General features: G+C 39.0%; 1 protein-coding gene across 1 annotated transcript in view; it reads left to right on the forward strand.

Moving 5' to 3' along the window:
- The first annotated feature begins 2,111 nt into the window (after nucleotides 1-2,111).
- Nucleotides 2,112-18,482, forward strand: part of csnk1da (casein kinase 1, delta a) — a 33,483-nt gene continuing 17,112 nt past the window's right edge. Inside the window, exons 1-2 of the mRNA XM_082165954.1 lie at nucleotides 2,112-2,589; nucleotides 12,418-12,528. Of these exons, the coding sequence (XP_082022080.1) occupies nucleotides 2,514-2,589; nucleotides 12,418-12,528 (187 nt within the window). The 5' untranslated portion in view covers nucleotides 2,112-2,513. The remainder of the gene's footprint in view (nucleotides 2,590-12,417; nucleotides 12,529-18,482) is intronic.

Consider the following 18,482-nt stretch of genomic DNA (forward strand, 5'->3'; position numbering starts at 1 on the left):
GCTCTTAGATGCAGGCCTACACATTCATTAACCAATAGCAAAATAAGACTGAAAGTTAATATAAAATACATGATATATTATTAAAAGGCAAAATTATTCCATTCATTCAACTTAAAATATATATTTATATCATACAGTAATTTGGTCTTAAGGCCAGTTGTACTGTAATCAGTCTATTTGTACTGAGTTAATACATCATATATTAAGAAGCACAAATGTCTGTTATCGTGACACTTCTCTTTATTATTAATAGAATCAACAAGCAGGCAATTGTTTCATCATGTTTTAGGACCTTTGTGTTGACACAGCACTGGTGAAAATACCAGTTAAGCAAGTAGCTGTAAAAGAACATACACATATTCTTAGTCAACTCTGTTGTGAAAGTTTTTTTGTATTTTTTTTTTGTATGCCTGTTTAGATCTTATAGGCTTGGTTTAACAGACAGTGCTTAGATTAAACCAGGATTAGGCCTTAGTTTAATTAGGACATTTAAGTAGCTTTTATAAACGTGCCATGTAAAAAAAAAAAAAAAAAAAAACATTACTGCTGTGCATCTTGAGACAAAACAATGGCACTTACATATTTTAAGATATGCCAGTGCAAGTTGCTTTCAGTTAAAACAGCTCAAACATGAATTTTAGTCTGGGACTTATTTAAGCCTTGTCTGTAAAACCGGGGGATAAAGTGTTGTTTATCACTGCACTAATACAGTGTGTCGGATCTAGTTCTCTTTTAGATATGGCTGATAGAGTGGGCGTTCACAGACTTTCCTGGCGCATTGCTCTCAACGTGACTGAACCGGACTGAACACATGCAACGGAAAGCGGAGTAATCCAGTCATGTGACTTTCCTCCATTCAGTCTCAAGCATTGGATGTGCTCTGACCAATCACGGTCCACTAAATACAACACCAGCTTCTGTGGGCGTTATCATGTTTCAGAAGGAGGGCTCAAACTACTGAAAAAAGTTGTTTTTCAAGACTAACTGCCAAGAAGACATAATTGTGTTTTTTTATTTGTTGTTTTGAAAAAGTATTATTCTTTTACCTAACACATTTTGGCAGCTCGTCACATTGTACAGCATCTCTAAACATGACTTTATGAAATATGAATTACATAAAGCTTAGATTTGAACTAAAATAAGCCGATTAAATATAACCTGCAATTTAAATAAATGTAATTGCATGTAATTGTTTTTTATCAGCAGGCACAGGGTTGATATTAGTAAATCATCTGCTTCATGTGATTGTACAGGTGCTACGTTTAAAGCATCACATAAAGTCAATATATTCAGTATATGATTATAATAATGTTTTAGAGTATGGTCTTGCTTGTTTCTTTGCAACTTTCAGAACAAGTTTGCACATCAATGCTTTGCATTGATATTTCAAATCATGTGAAATTTCAATGATATTTGTGACAATCAGAAACGGTTTGGTTTTAATAATGCAGTTAATGATTTTCAGGGCTGCTGCTGCATGAAACAAGTCAACTGTAACAAACAGTTTCTCTTCAAGGAAATAAACAACTTTAAACCCAATCAATATTCAACAGGAATACTGTGAACCTATTATCTGTTATCGCCATCTGAAGACCTTTCATGACGCGAATGAAAATAAGATGTCAGTTATGTGTTTAGCATCAGTTTCAACTTTGCAAACTGGTTTTGCAAGGTATATATCTTCCTGAAACATCAAGATGAACACACACAGTAAACAGCCATAGATGTAAACAGACTTTTACCATATTTAACAAAGACCTAAAAAATAAAAGGCTACAACTGAACTAGTTTATAAATGTAATTCAGGAATGACAAATAAATTGACTAAAATATATGTACATAAATGTATTTAAAACACATTTATTTACATCCCTGAGGCGGTGCCTCGTCTAATAAAACGCTTTTACCCATAGACATACACCAACTTTAAAATAAACATCTAATATATAACTGACGCTATGGTTATGAATGTTTCTAAATGTTAACAGATTTAACAACAGAAATTTTGGTTTGGTTTTCTAAACCCGAGATTTTCCAGTGGCCCGTTGTTGCTACGGGAAGTGACGTCACTACAACCCGCTGGATTATTCAACTGATGGAGCTTCTGTTGTAGAAGATACACAGAGAGAGAGAGGGAGTCGATGGTAGATCCGGGGCCAGCAGAACAGGAAGGGAGTCGTTCTCAAAATCCGACTTCATCCTTTTTTAAACAAACTATTTTCAGGGTGAAAATTGCCAGAGCATAAAGTTCACACTTTACTCTTTTTAATAAGCCTAATATTTCGATAGTCACCGATTCGGAATGTTAGAAAACGACTGGTGAAAATTGGGTAGCTTACTGTGAAGGGAATTAGCAAGCTAGCTGGGGGATTCTGGCTGGAAGACACTGAAGAATAGACGGATAACAAAGAGCGGATTTTCGTTTCTTTTATCAAGCTTTCCGAACAGATATCATTTAAATTATTCCCGTTAAAGCTAGCTTTATCGCTAGCTTTGAAATATAGCCATTTATCATGGAATTGAGAGTAGGAAACCGATACAGACTGGGAAGGAAAATTGGCTCTGGATCCTTTGGTGACATTTATTTGGGTAAGTAATTGTTGATTTCTTTTTTCATTTATCGAGATAGTCGGTATTATTTGTCAGTGTAATCAAAGGTAAACATCATATTTTGTTTTGAAACGTCAAATCGATTGCCAGTGTCTCCCCAGTCAGCTGCTCTTGAAGGTCCTATTCAGTGTAGCTTGAAAACCCCCACTAACCATTGCTATTTTGATGGGTAGTCAGCTAGTTTAAAAGGTCAGTTAACTGGAGATCAGTTTAAAAGACACCAGGCCCGTATTTGTATGTATATTGTTATGAACGTTACGTGACACCATTAAGCTTTTCTTGAGTGAAAATACAGAATCAGGCAGTCAAACCTTGACAGTTATGCTCTATGGACTTCATATTTTCAGATATTATATTGTCAAGAACCTGCTGTGCTCGGTGAACATTGAGCAGATTGTAGGTCTCAGATCATTTATATTTTTATATATATATATATATATATATATATATAATACAGCTTTAGTGCTTTGCCATTTGTAATACACGGTTATGCATTTGGGTTGCTGACCTGTCAAGTGCATTTTTAATGTCATTATTTTTGTATAATTTGTTTGGAAGTTGTGTTGGAGCGTTTAAAATGTCGTTAAATGTCCCAGCATATCCTGTCAAAGACAATCTAATGGCGAGTTTAGCCTGTGTTTTGTGTCTTAAACATAATATTATCAAGATTGATGTGTCCCTTTTAATGACTTTGCTACACTCTGTCTAGAATATACAGTATATTTGCTATATCTCACTGGTTTGTCAGGAGTAACAATGCAATGACTGACAGAGAAGAGGAAGTGAAGTACTTTGTCACAAGTAAACACTTACAGCATTTGTATTGCATGCTGTCTGTAGCTTTTGTGATCAGATCTTTGCAACTTCTGAGTTGTTTCTACATGTTGGTAGAGGTCTTTAATTATAAGAACCTTTATAAAAGGTCTGTTATGCTCAACTTGGAACTAGCTGGCAAGTTCCCTTAGTGTGCAAGTTTCAACTTAACTTCCACTTTGTGTTGTGAAAGGCGCTGATTATGTAATATTTGCTTTCGTCATTGGTTTTGGGAGTATTGTTGTAGGCAGCTGCCCTGTGTGTACATGTACATTTCTTGTAAGTTCTTACGTCACCACAATAAAGATATTGAAGGCTGCCGGTTATACATGGTTCTGGACATAGCAGTCTTTGTGGTGTTCGGTTCCTTTTGAAGCATCCTGCCCTGGCCTTTATGGTTTGACTTCTGATGCAAAGTTTTATAAACTACTCATTGCAATATGGGATGCATATGGTTCCTTGTGGTTTGATGAGCTTTGTTCTCTTGCACAACTCCTTCGTTTTTGTTTCGCAGTTGGAGTTGTGCGCAATGATCTCATTTGCTGGACAGAGTTGTGTTTATGATATGGTCTCTGCAGTACTTTGGTGGAGGAATACTCCACGCCTCCACTCTGTACTTCTTTCCAGAAACGGCCTAAAAAACAACCGTTAGTTCCAAAGCAAGATCCCAAATCTGAATACATAAGCCGTCCAGTATGTTCTTGCGAAATTACCCAACACTTATTTTTTTTGTCTTTTTTTTTTTTTTTGCGGAAGTCCAGTGAGGTTTGCAGACAAAGTAGGAAAAAGTAGATCAGCTGATTGTTGTGTGGCTGTTGTTTACATACAAACTGGGCTCTTTGTTTCTGTTTGCTGCAGAATGGCAGGATCAGAGCGGTTGTGGACTCTAGAGTTATGTTACACGTCTTGTACATGTCGGTTTGGCATTAATGGTAAACTACAATCCAAGTGTGTGAATTGCAAAGTGCTTAAACGTTACGCAACAGTGGTGATTCAGCTGGTGTAGTGGAAACAGTCGTGTCCATGTACTCACTAAGGGGCTTATGTAAAGACTCCCAATATCCCCACACCTGGGGAGGCAGAGCCTGATGAACTCCAGCTGGGGCTGAAGGAGGCCAGACCGACCTGATCAACAACACATGCTCTCTCTCTACCAAGCCTCTTAAAGGTCCCATGACATGAAATTTTCAATTTCTGAGGTTTTTTAACATTAATATGAGTTCCCCTAGCCTGTATATGGTCCCCAAGTTTCTAGAAATTTCAATCGGTATAAATCGAGCTTTTCCTATCTTTCTCTGCCTTTGAGAAAATGGAGGCTCAATCAGGCTGATCTTGAATCCCCTCTTTATGACGTTACAAGGAGAAATGTTACCTCCCCTTTCTCTGCTTTGCCCGCCCAGAGGATATTTCTCGCCCATGAGAAAACGAGCTAGGAAACAGGAACGCGCACGCGCGCGATTTTAGTTTGTCCACGAGAGACATAATGGCTTTTGAGCGAGCAAAGCATAATAATTGCTCAATAATTGGATGTACAAATGAACACTGAAGGGTCAATACAAAGCTGGGCTTGCTGAACGTCTGAAACTAAAGTCTGGATCACTCTCTTTGGCTCAGCTACACACCTCGGACAAGTAAGTCAACTAATGATATATAAGTGTGTTGCTTTACCGTTTATGGTTACATAGCTTGTTACACGTAGAATGTGGCTGTCACATGAGCTATGCAGTTTATGTGTGTGAATACACACACTGTAACGCGAGTGTTGTACACGTCTTTGTTATTTGGATAACCGTTTTCCTGTTGGTTATATGGCGCGCGCGATATCCGCATTTCAAGATCGCAGAGCTTGATGTAATTGTAATAAGATAAATGACAGACGTTACAGATCTCTCATGAAAAGGCAACAGTAGGTTAGCGTTAGCTACATGATAATAACTGTAAACCATCCGAATAAAGTACCGTATCCAAACATAATATTTTAAACTTACCATTCGGAAACGTCCTGCTGGAGCTGCTGAGTTGCAGCTTCTCCATCTGGATCAGATTCTGGGTCAAACTGAAATGCTTGAACGACTGCGTGTCTTCGTGCCATTGCAATATATCCAACATAAACAAACATGCATGGTATCGTTGCGCAAGATGGTCAAGGCCACGCCCACCCTCCACCTTGCGCCGCCTTTCTCCTCCTCATTATCATTTAAAGCTACAGACACCGAAACGGCCTGTCTGAAGGAAGCTCATTCTGGGACTGGTTTGTAGTGGCTATAATTCTGCACCGAGGCTGAATTTTTGGAAAAAGATTTCAGATACAGTACTAGGGACCACTAAGGTCTATATTAAAGCCTACAAAAAGTAGCATGTCATGGGACCTTTAAAAAGTACAGCATTGGCTTGCCTACATGAACCAGAGAGGGTGAAATACTCACAGAGCTCTCATGAAAACATGGAGCTGTCTTGTGGCTTGTTAAATCATGCAGTCAAGAGTGTTTTTATTGGCACTATGTGCATTGTTTACATTATCTCGAGTAACTAACCTCCTAGGATTGCACATACTCAACAATACAGTTTATCAGATAATATTTGAGATTGTTTTTGTCAGTACAGTCAGTATTGGACATTTATTTGTAAAAAATAGGAGAAAATTCGATTTTTTAGAGGAAAGTTTGGGGTCAGTAAGTATTTTTTTATTTTTGAAGAAATTAATGTTAAATAAGTTCAGGGTGAATACTGGCAAAGTGGAACACTTATGCTTATTTTTTATTACTAAAAATTAAGTTCATGTATGTAGTATACGTAATGACACTATTCAAAGTTTTGGGGTGTTTTTGAAAGAAATTAATGCTTTTATTTAACAAGGATGCATTAAATTGATCAAAAGTGACAATTTAAGATATCACATATTTTCAAATGAATGCTGTTCTTTTAATCTTATAAAATAAGGCAAAATCAGTTTCCCCAAAAAATTAAGCAGCAAAACTGTTTTCAACATTGATAATAGTAAATGTTTCTTGAGCATCAAATTGCATTAAAAATTTGATTGATTTCTGAAGAATCATGTGACACTGAAGACTGGAGTAATGGTGCTGAAAATTCAGCTTTGATCACAGGAAGAAATTATAGTTTAAAATGTATTGCAATAGAAAAGTTGTTAAATTAAAAAAACTTTACCCTACCCCAAACTTTTGAATAATAATATAAATATGGATTACCTTTTGCTGCCATCTAACGTCTTATGATGCCCAAATTTACTTGCTATTTTTAGTGTTTCATTTTTAATTTATAGAGACAAAATGTTTAGAATTGTAATATCTGCCATTTTATCAATTATCGGCCATAGCATTTAAAAAAGGACTGAATTTGTTGCTAGGTTTTCAACCCTATAGAGCATTTTCCCACATGCTGTTTGATAGATCACAGCCAGTGTTGTCATAAATCTCTTTGTTCTTAGATTCTCTTTTTGTGTAGCTGAACAGGTATTAGATCCACACAGTTTTAACATGCTGTTCTCTCATTTACCAAGATGCTTATTTAGCAGATCTCTCGCTAATGAATTGAATCTCAGCGCTGCAACACAAGTATCCATCTGTCTCCGCACTGCACAAACCAACAAGCGTGTGGTCACGAAAAATGAATGTGAGCATATGCACATGAATGAGATGAGTGCAACCAATTTGTTCTCCAGACAGGCTCAGGCCGAACCTTAAATCCCTCTGGAGGGCCCTGGGCCTGGTGTGCGGGATAGGGGTTGAGTAACATGCCAGCTGCCTGCCGTGGGGGGACGGCTGAATTTTATTGATCTCCAAGAATACATCATGGAAGGCTTCCCCAGGAAATTATTGCACAGATAGTCTTATGAAGGAACCGGTGTCAGGGCTCCAGACTAACTTTTCCACTGGTTGCACTGGCTGGTGTTACCAACTTTCTCAATTGGTCACACCAGCACATGACTTGGTCGCACCTTTTTTCCCCGCTACAACATAGGATTAATCAATGCATGCTGATGAATAGTTGTCTCAATCTTTTAATTTTTATGACTTAATTCCTAAATTCCCTGAATTCCTAATGGACTATATGCACAGTAGGGTTGGGCGGTATTACGGTAATATCGGATACCGCGGGATCTTAAAATAGCACCGGTATCAGTTTCAATACCGTCATTACCGGCACTTATATAGCCTATAATATATATAATTTATTTATTGCCTAAAAACTGCTTATGTGTGGTTGCAGTTTGGCAATATTTCTGGTTCCAACCGCATGAGAAGGGAGAGGCGGTAAATACAAGAGATGTAAACACCTCTAACCTAATGTCTCATCTCCGAAACAACCGCCCACTCACTGCTGCCAGGATGCATTTTGTTCTCGAGTTCATTAAATAAGCGCATTAAGTTTCGTATTTGTTAAAATATTATAATGTTATTTTTTCCATCTTTGTTGATTATGAAAAGTGAACGGCACAAATAAGATGGGATGCATCGGGAGTCAGACGATTTGACCACTTCAATAAATTTCGTTTTGTAAAAGGCCTCTTTAAAACGAATTTCGTTTTGTATATATTGTTTCTTAATTTTAATACATTTTTCATCAACCAATTTCCTGGATAATCATGACATGATGGGCATGGGTCACTTGCATTGAAATCTCATAAATTAACCGAAACTCAGTTTAGGCTATGCCTCACAGACATGGCAAATATATATAAATAAAGCTTGAAATTTATTTAAACGAAACAATTCAAAACGAAAGAAATAGGCTACTCACTGATTAGGCTAAGTAATCCATGATGTGCATTTCTCTCTAGGCGCGTTCATACGGAGATGCGATCGTCAATTTCATTAAACGAAACCATTCAAAACGAAAATAAATAGACTAGCCTAACGTACTCTCTGTAATCCATGATGTGCATGTCTCTCTATAGCGTTCAGATGCCGATCGTCAATTTCTTTAAACGAAACAATTCAAAACGAAAAAAAAAAAGGCCACTCTCTGATTGTGTAATGATGTGCATTTCTCTCTATAGGCGCGTTCACTACAGAGATGGCGATCGTCAACTTCCATCTTTGCAGAAAAGTTGTATTAATAAAAATCAATGGACACGTGTCACCGGATTCCAGAGGCACTTTTTGCTTGTTGCACGCACACAGATATAATGTTGAATAATGGTGGGCTCCGGCTCATAATAACAGTTAATGCCGTCGGCCTGACTCAGACACAACGTGCAGGGGTTGGGCTTGATTTTTTTATTTATTTTTTGCCCGATCTGGCATTCAGTTTCTGAACGGTGTAGGCACAAGCCAACAGTTTGGTGACGCCGTCTGAGCCCATTATGTCATAATTTTTAATTAGTCACGGTAATACCGTATACCCCGGTAAAATAGGGAGGAGGTTTGACGGTATCAAAATTCGAATACCGCCCAAGCCTAATGCACAGTTACTTCCTGGTTTTCGATAAGCCAGCTCGGGCATTTCCGGTGAACATTCTGTACTCACTGTAGCCTAGGCTACATCCACACAAAACCATCAATGGTTGACTTTTTAATGTTGTTTTTATATTTTATTGCCATCATCACACGTAGGCCTACCTAATTTGCCAATAAAGCAGTTTTATTGTTTGCAGTCAAGACTTGAAGCTAATGTGAACGTTGGAATAAGAAACACGACATTGAAGATACCAATACACCAGCAAGTGACATTTCACAGGTTTTCCAGCTGGCTTATATGGAAGTTTAAAAGAACGTGCATATAGTCCATTGGCGCGTTTCATCATCAGTGTGCAATGCGCCTGTACGTTTGCTCTCTAGCGGTTAATAAACAGAACTGCATGTGTCTCGCGGAAGAACATTGTAGCCGGAGCTACTTCTCTCTGTTAATGTCTATGACGAGTCACGCAGGTACTGGGCTACTCCGCAGCCGAGCCGAGCCGACCCCGGTCTAAAATATTCAAAATATAAATACTTATTATAGGCGTACCGTAGTGATTCAGGATAAGACAAAAAACACAGTTTGGAAAATAGATTCATGATGTACTCATTCATTATATACATTTCTTCCATTTTGAACACAAAAAGTTATGGACTGCAGCAGTTACGGATATTTAGTGCATGACTATGTACTCGCACAAATGCGACCACATTAAATTCTAACTCGCGCATTCTCAAAAAATGGTTGCAGTCTGGAACCCTGAGTGTGCAAGCAGATGTAAAGGGAAGGCTCAAGAGCTCTAAACCATGATTGATATGCAGTCACTTGAAAATCACCATGGGCGTTGAAGACATGTCATTTGCAGTTGAACCATGTGAACTTCGACATCTATGTTAAGGATGGGCTCCTGTAGTGTTTACTGATGTATTAAGCGGATGTGTCTGAACATATCCCCTGTGCTATCAGTATAGGGGAGGAAGAACATTCTCTCCTCTATATGTGCCCAGGCAAATCAAATTCCACTGTACATATCTTTGCAGTCTTTGATATTCACCAGTAGTGGTGGTGTCACATTCATGGAGGCATGAAATGCATAAAGATCCAGGGGAGATATTTTACAGAGAAATGCCCAATGTAAAGCATAGGCTACCATTCACCTTTAGTCTTGACTGTCTCAAATAAAACAAACACGTTTTCAGAAATTATGGACTTTAATTAAATTATTTAGTTTTTTTGAGGAAACTGGTTAAATTGATCCTTATTTGTTTGCATGGGCCGTTGGCTGTCTCAGAGCATGGACTTTGCTTGTTGTGATAAGTCTGATCATGTGTCCAGGCTTTGCTCATGTTCATTATAGTAGTAATATGTGTCTAATGTGTAGCTGTTTGTCTTTCTCTGTGAATGCACCCGTTATGCGAGGCTAAAAAAGGCAGGGTGATCGGAGCTGTGTAGCCTGGTCTCACTGGTGTGTGACGGGAAAATCTCGCCATCCCCAACAATGGACTCGGTTCAATTTAGATGGAAATTGGGCTGGTGTGAGTAGCCTTGCACACTGACAAACAACTGTAAATCCTGGCAAGAACCTTTTAAAATATCCCATCCGCACAGGGATTTGTTTAGATTTTAAGCTGTGTTGCTGAACTTTTGAGGTGACATGTAGAATAGTGGCAGTGTCGCTTTTGGATAATAGCGATGCCTTCATTTATTTGTGGTGTGGTGCATCTTTCTCTACCAAAATAGGCATAAGGTCTATTTTGTAAATGCATGTTATTGATCTTATTGTGAACAATTCATCCATGCAATTTTTTTTATATTTTTGACCTTGTAATTTTTTATCAAAATGTCATGAGTCAATCTTGAGGGGTCGCACACAAGAAGCGCAGCGCCGCACCTGTCTTTAATATTCGAACAAATTGTGCATATGGTGACGCAAAAGTGTGTGAAATTCGATGTAGTATGCACTCCAGGCGGCTAGGTGGCAATATGAAGCACTGCCACACAACAACACCAAGTCCGCCTGCGTACAACCTAGCAGTCTAGCAGACTTTTGCGTTTTTACCCTTTAGACGGGAACTGGTGGAGCGTTTTTAAGATTTCCACTCTGGAGGGTGGTTTCACTTTTTTGCGTTTTTAAGCCCCAAAAACGCAGTCGCCGTCTAAACGAAAGGCACATCTGATAAAATATTTTTACGTTTCACCCGCGAGCGTTCTCGTGTAAACAGGGCCTGAGTCTCAGCTGAAGTTAAAAATCCATTATTTATCGGCTTTAATATATCAGCCACATTTTCTTATCGGGTCGATAATGATAACATTAAAAATGATCATGTATATGATGTGTGGCCTATATATTGTGCATGCCTAAACTAAGTACATTGTAACGATACTGTACTGTAAAATAAAAATTAAGTATTTAATAAATACGGTGTAATTATTTATTGTATACAAATGACTCTTGAGACTGAAAACCGTAATCATGAGCTGCATGTGTGTAAACGAACGCAGTGCCACTCTTCTCTCTGAAATGAGCAGCTCATATATTTATTCATTAAATTGCAGAATTTATAACTGCATGTCACAATATAACGATTTCAATTTAATTGATTTATCATTCAGCCTGATATATTTATAAAACATAGTAAAAAATGTAGATATTTATATAAATGTATTCACATGATATTTGCTGTTTTGCTGTAGACCTGCATCTGACATCAGTGGTTAGTAGGTTTTAGGGGACTTAAGCTGATTTTTCCAGTTCAGAACCACATTTCCTGTGGAAACCGTTTCAGATTGAATAGCGGCTCCCTGTTTGTGGAAATTGGGCATGTGACAGAGACAGAGTGGTTGAGGCCTCTTGTTACAGTTTCTCCAGAGTAAGACTGGTCTGCTGTCTCCAAGCTGGAAAAGTAGGACTAGGTTCAGGTAGCATGTCAGTTCCCAGACTCTGAGTAAGAGGGAAGGGAAGTTAGCAATGTTTTTTTTGACCAACTTATTCATCCTGCTTTTTGTGTCATGTCCATCAGGCACAACACATACGCTTAGCCTAGTCATTGGAAATGCCAGTGTTGTCATTCTCCTTATCTGTTTTTTTGGGTGTCTTGTTACAGCAGATGAAGGTGGATGATTTTAAGCATCCTCTGCTCAGGATGTTGAGTTGAGGCAGATGGTGGGGCGGAAAGGAGGTGGTATAGCAGTACGCGTAGATAATTCCCACTCCCTCATGCTGGAAAGATGTGTGTGTGAGTCAACCTTAGATATGCAGACTTGTTTTAATCATAGTGGGCCTGCATATTCATTATATTTTTTGGTTATATTTAATTGTGTCCCAATGACTCATAATATACTGGAAGCTAATGCTTATTAAGACATCGCAAAGCCTCTCTAGTTGAGTGGATTTATTCTTCTCACTCTCGGGTATGCGTGTATTGTACGTCACAGGTACATGAGCAGATATGTTATGTTAAAGCTCCCTACTGTAGACATATCAAGCAATTTGGTTGTTTCTCCATCCACTATCAGTCTTTTGCTTTTCTGTTTGGTGATGTATAGTGTAATCCTGTCTTTTCTGATCTTCAGGCACAGACATCTCCGTGGGGGAAGAAGTAGCCATCAAGCTAGAATGTGTGAAAACGAAGCACCCACAGCTGCACATCGAGAGCAAGATCTACAAAATGATGCAAGGAGGCGGTATGTGTTTCCACACTCAGTCAGCAGCTCCTCGTGGTCTCCATCCGGCTTCTCCGTTAATACACAACTATGAGTCACATGTACACACCTCACACTGCTGACACATACATAAGAGCCTGTAGACAAATAAAACTCTTCAAAATGAAATATTTATTATAAACCATTAGGTATCAAGTTACAATTTATTTAGCAGGTTTTGTCATCACACTGAATATTAAAAGGTCATTTGATTGTTTTGTAAAATAGTGTCAGGCCAGCTGACAAAGTTTTAATTCCCTTTCTGGGACAGAGCTTCTTTTCCACTGGAATTCTTACATTCATCAATAATGTACATTACTTTTTTTTTATGCCATGCACAATTTAACGTTTGTTTTTCTGAGTTTTATTCTAGATTGTTGTTTGCAAAATGTGCTGCTTTTTCGCCAAGGTATTATCTAGTTGGCTGTGATAGAAGAGGGTTTGTTGAAATTGTATACGTCTTGAAAACATCAAGAATGTGTTCAACTACAAACCAAACACATTATAGCAGTTACATTGTAGCTGTTTCCAGCTTGGTGCCAGTTTTTTTAAAGGGAAAAAAATATTTTGTCAAGACCTTTTTCATGATGAATACCAAGACAAAAATGATTATTTCTAGCAAATATAAAAATTCATACACTACAGTTCAAATATTTGGGGTCAGTAAGATTTTAAATTGATGCTCACCAATGCATTGATTGGATAAAATCATTCTAATATGCTGATTTGGTTCAAGTAATATCAGCTGCTTTTTAGCCTTCATGAACAACAGCCATTTTATGCTGGCTTAATATAGATCTTTTGTTGGCCTCTTTAGTAATTTGTTTGAGTAAGAGGGTTCTCTGAAAGTAAGGTGTAGTTCACAGGATCTCCATTTCTTAGATGGTGTTAGAAAATACTTTGGCAACAGTGGGTGGCAAACCAATCGTGACCAATTCCCCTTGCATCATCAGTCAGTGAGTCAACACATCCTTCTCCGCTGAGAGTAGCATTATCAGATCTCAAACTACTCGCAGCGTTCTGTCAACACCATGAATCGTTTTCTCATTGGCTCAACATTTAGCCTTGTGAGGAAGTACGTAATTTGTGGCCCTTTTTGTGGTTGTGCATCCATATCGTGCGTAGGCACAAAAACATTTTTTTTCTTGACATTTATGCTTCTGTTGCAATGTACAATGATGCTTTATGAATATACATGAGATGCCTGAAGGAGACACCCCACCCCCCCGCCCCGGTTCCAGCTGGGTTTGCCCCGATTGCTTATTCTAGATGGACGGATGACAGTCCTGGCGGGGGTATTTTATGGTGCCAGCAGCAAAAGTGTGCCGTCTATGGCGTTTGCTTTCAAACACTCTCAAGTCTGTCTGCTCGCTCTCAGCATGACTGAGCATGTATGACGTCCGCTCCGCAGCACCCAAACTTTGTGATGACATCCGTGCCACAACAGACATTCTGAGTGAGCTTCCCTCTCAGTGCTTGTGTTCTCTGTGATCACATGGACCCCAGGCCAGATGGTGCGTGCGCAGGGGAGTGGGTTCAGGCGGGAGGGGCCGCCCTGTGCATTCCATCTCCTAACTGGGTCTCTTTCACCACTCCCAGCCTTATTTAGCATAGCATGAACAGACATACACACTGACAACTTTACATTGAAAAAAGGTGTGGGTACCTGCACGCATTTTTATATGCATTTTTTAGGGAGAAAGAAATCCTTGTCTTCAATGTTATTTATTTATTTATTCATTTTTATTTCTGGATGTTTTAATATCACAATTGCACTCTACGAGTCCATACATGGAGAAGCATTAGGCTCAGCATTTTTCTATTTTAATTCCTATTAATATAGACTGTGTCAGAGCTGTCCTGACATGAGAATGGAAAAGGCGCGCTGGACGGCTCAGACCAGGAGATATATTTAACCTCCTGAGTTTGCGCAGGAATAGCTGACCTGGAAGATGTTTTCTGCAAAGTGCTGAACAGCAAAATCTCTGTGCTGGTGAAGGCAGTGGCCAGGCTCAGGGCACACATGACCGTAGACACGACAGCAGCTGCTGAGAGAACTCTGACCTTCCAGAATGCTGCTGAACCCTCTGTCTCATCCTCTCCTCGAGAATCATGAGTGTGCTGTATATATATGAGCAACACTAGAAAATCTAGACTGTCTGGTTTTCTGATGGCACACAAATCATATTACCTATACATGCTATCGAATAGGGCACTCCACACTAACTCTTATGTTTCTGTTAATGGGTGAATATCCTCCTTTATTCCCCTCGTGCCAGGGGACGTGCCATATTCCCATCAAAATATGCTTCAGTAATAATTGGATAGTTTGAACTCTGTAAGAATTTCTTTTTCAGTTGACTCTTACGAAAATATTTTTAAGTAAGACCAGATGTACCTTTTTAATTACCTATTTTAATCGTTCCTTTTTTATCTCTTTCTCGCCATGAATATAGCCGAGGTAGCTGGCATGGCGTTAAACTATAAACAAACAAACTAACCAACTGATGGCACACATCTGTGGTTTGCTAGAAACTGTATTTTACAACTTGTAAACAAATATATCAAGTTTGATATCAAGTTTTGTTAAAGCTCGTAATTGGAGCTTGCTTGTTCAACTAGAAGATAATGTGTATTCAACATTGTATCAGTACACATTCAAATTTAGGGGTGGGAATCTCTAGGCATCTCACGATTCGATTACGATTCAGAGGGCTGCGGTGCTAAAACGATTATCGATGCATCTTTTTGTGTGTGTGTGAGCAGGGCCGGATTGGGACTCATTTTCAGCCCTGGAGTTTCATGCCTTAGACCGGCCCACTTTAGTTCACGACTGACTATGTTAAAATAATGTAATTAAAACCTCAGAATATAAGTCTGCAATAGGCACACTGTTCTCTACAGCCTTGTAATTCATTGTATTTTAGAAAAATCATCATTTCCAATTCAGTGCAAAAACAGTAGCCTAAGTTTTGCTTCACAGTGAAGATTTATTAGAACAGTAAATAACAGGATAGTATCAGAATCTATTTTCTTTAAGATTTAGTATTCATAAATATCCAAACATTGAAATGAAGAAAAAAAATCTAATAAAAACAAATATATAAAACAAAATAAAAAATAAAGATTAAAATAAAATGTATTGCACTTTCTAATGACAGTATCATCTCTTTTTCAAGGAAACAGCTGCTTTACAACTTTAAATATTTTTCACAAATATGAGAACATTAGTTAAAGAATTAAACAAGCATTGCACTGTTATCTGACTTTTTTTCCACAGTATAACTTTCTAATGATCGTTTCATCTCTTTTTCCTCTGCATAAGTTTAGCTTCAAGGAAACATGGACAACCCTAAAACATTAATAAACGCCTGAGCAGTGCACTGGTCTCTGCAACTTTATCTATCACAGTGTCATTGTCCAAAGACATGAGAATTTCTTTCTCAGTGCACATGAGCATGAATGCCTCAAAGTTCTTCTGGGTTAAAGTGCTCCTGAGTCTGTTTTTTATGAATTTCACTGTTGAGAAGCTTCTCTCACAGGCTACTTGTGTGATGGACAGTGTTAATAGCAACTTGTAGGCGAGTCCAATCACATGGTAGGCATCAGTTAGTAGATTGTACTGAGAGAGAATGAGATGAACACAAATGACACAGTTTTTACAGGAGGAACAAGTTTTGCTCTCTAGTTCGACATCCTGCTGTTCCATGGAAGGATCCTCATCACCTCCTTGTGGGATTTCACTAGCTGTCCTAACAATGTAACCCTCCAGAGGGGACATCTTTAGTCTGTCCCACTGAGATGCAAGGCTGTACAGTTCACCACATAATGTGCCAACTGTAGCCCTGTCGTCAAACTTAAGCAGACATTTGCTTATTTCTTCCAGAGCTGAGCTGGGAAGACCATTTTCCCTCACATGAGCAAAGTTTCTAGGGTCTAAACAGGCAAAATCTGAGCAAAGTTTTGCATTAGCAGAAAACCTCCTTTGGATACTGCCTGTTACTGTGTCTACAATGACATTGTGTACTTTTACCTCAAAGTCAGTATCAGCTGATGCTAACTGCTCATCTTCTGCAAGCTCTCCTGGCATTTTTTTCTTTTTTCTGATCCTTCTCTCAGAAAAGGCAGCCTGCACTACAAGCTCACACTCTTCCTCCTCTTGCAACTTTCCATTAGCCCACTTCACAAACTCATCAGCTGCACACTTAACTCCTTCAAAGTCCCTAGCACACTTCCTGAGACCCTCCTCTGTTCCCTCAACCAGACGTTGAGCTGTGATGATATCCATTCCCTTTGTCTGTAAGTATTTTGAAAGGGGGGATGTAAGCTCAAAAATCCGAAGGAAGAGTTGAGCAGTGACCACTGTCTCATACTTCAAAAAGCCTTCTATGAATCCCTTTGCCTTGGCCCTCACAGATGGCTTTTGTGTACTGTCATCTATAATGGTGTCTAAAGTCATGAGCACTTCAAAAAACAAGCCTTCCTGAGGATTCCCGAAGCACCCAAACACTTTACTTAGTGCCTGATCCTTAGCCCACCACCTAGTTGGCCCTATTGGGCACAGTCGTCTGTGATGCTTGTCCTGACTCTTTTTCTCCCACTTCTGCATGCGCTTGTATGACTCTCTTAAAAAAACTGCTACATCATTAAGCAGTGAAAACAGAGACGCACTTTCCACAACACTGCCTGTTGTCTCTGCTAGTACAAGATTCAAAAGATGTGCATAACACCAAATATGAACCTGATTGGGGGAATGCTCAGAGAGGAGTGTAGAAATCCCCCTAAACTGACCCTGCATATTAGCTGCACCATCTGTTGAGTTGCCCACACATGTGCCAATGTCAATATTAAGGTTCAGTAGCACTTTTTCCAGAAGCTCTACAAAATGCTGGCCAGTAGATGACTCACAGTCCACCATAGCAATCAGTCTTTCGTGAATGACATCTGTTACATATCGAAGTATGATTGAACACTGGTCTTTGGAGCTGATATCTTGGGTTGTGTCAATTTGGACTGAAAACATGCCAGCTTGTCTCACTTCTTCTGCTATAGTCACCTTTATCAGTTGGCTAATGACATCCACAACTTTATTTATTGTCTCTTTTGACAGCAGAGTAACTAGAGCGCCTCTGCCTTTTGCACCAGTTTCATGCTGCTTTTTGCTGTTTTCAATGCAAGTGTTAACATGCTGTTGGAGGCAAATGTCATATCTACTCAAGAGTAGAATCAACTCCAGGACGTTACCATGATTAACAGCAATGTTTTCTAAGCTAAAGGCTCCCTCTTCTTTATCTCCCCTGTAGCTAAGGCCACATTTGCCTATGACTTTAACAACGTCCACTATACGCTCCATCACCTGGCGTTTCTTTTTCACTTGCTCAGCATGTAATGACATTTGGTTGCCAGTCAACAGGCTTTTCACATCTGCCTTTTGTATTTTCAGAAAGTAAGCATCTGCACTATCTCTGTGTGTCTTACTTTTTTCATGTTCCACTATCCTTTGGTGAATGTGTTTCCATTCTTTCATGCCTCCCTTTATGAAAGGGCCATCACTTACCAAAGGTGCAAATGCCAAACAAACTGAACAGTACAGAGACTGGTTTTTTTCACAGTAAGTTAGCCACTTGCGGTTTGTTCCATCTTTGCTATTGAAAACCTTTGGTATAGGGACATTTGGGATTTGTTGAGGATGATAAGAAAAAAAAGTATGTATATCCTGTGACTGAGGTCGAGCAAAGTAATCAAAACTATCAACAGAATCATCTTTATCTGCCTTGTTCCTAGCTTGTGGTTCTGGGTTCTGCTGCTGAGTTGTTGACTCTGCTATCTGTCCCTGAGTCGACTCTGCTCTCCCTTTCACACTTCCTTCTGTATCCCTAGACTCGAGTGCACCTGTATTTAATCACAATTAAAGCATATTGTAATCTTTAGCATAT

Source organism: Leuciscus leuciscus, assembly GCF_965113295.1.
Source record: "Leuciscus leuciscus genome assembly, chromosome: 1".
NCBI lineage: Eukaryota > Metazoa > Chordata > Actinopteri > Cypriniformes > Leuciscidae > Leuciscus > Leuciscus leuciscus.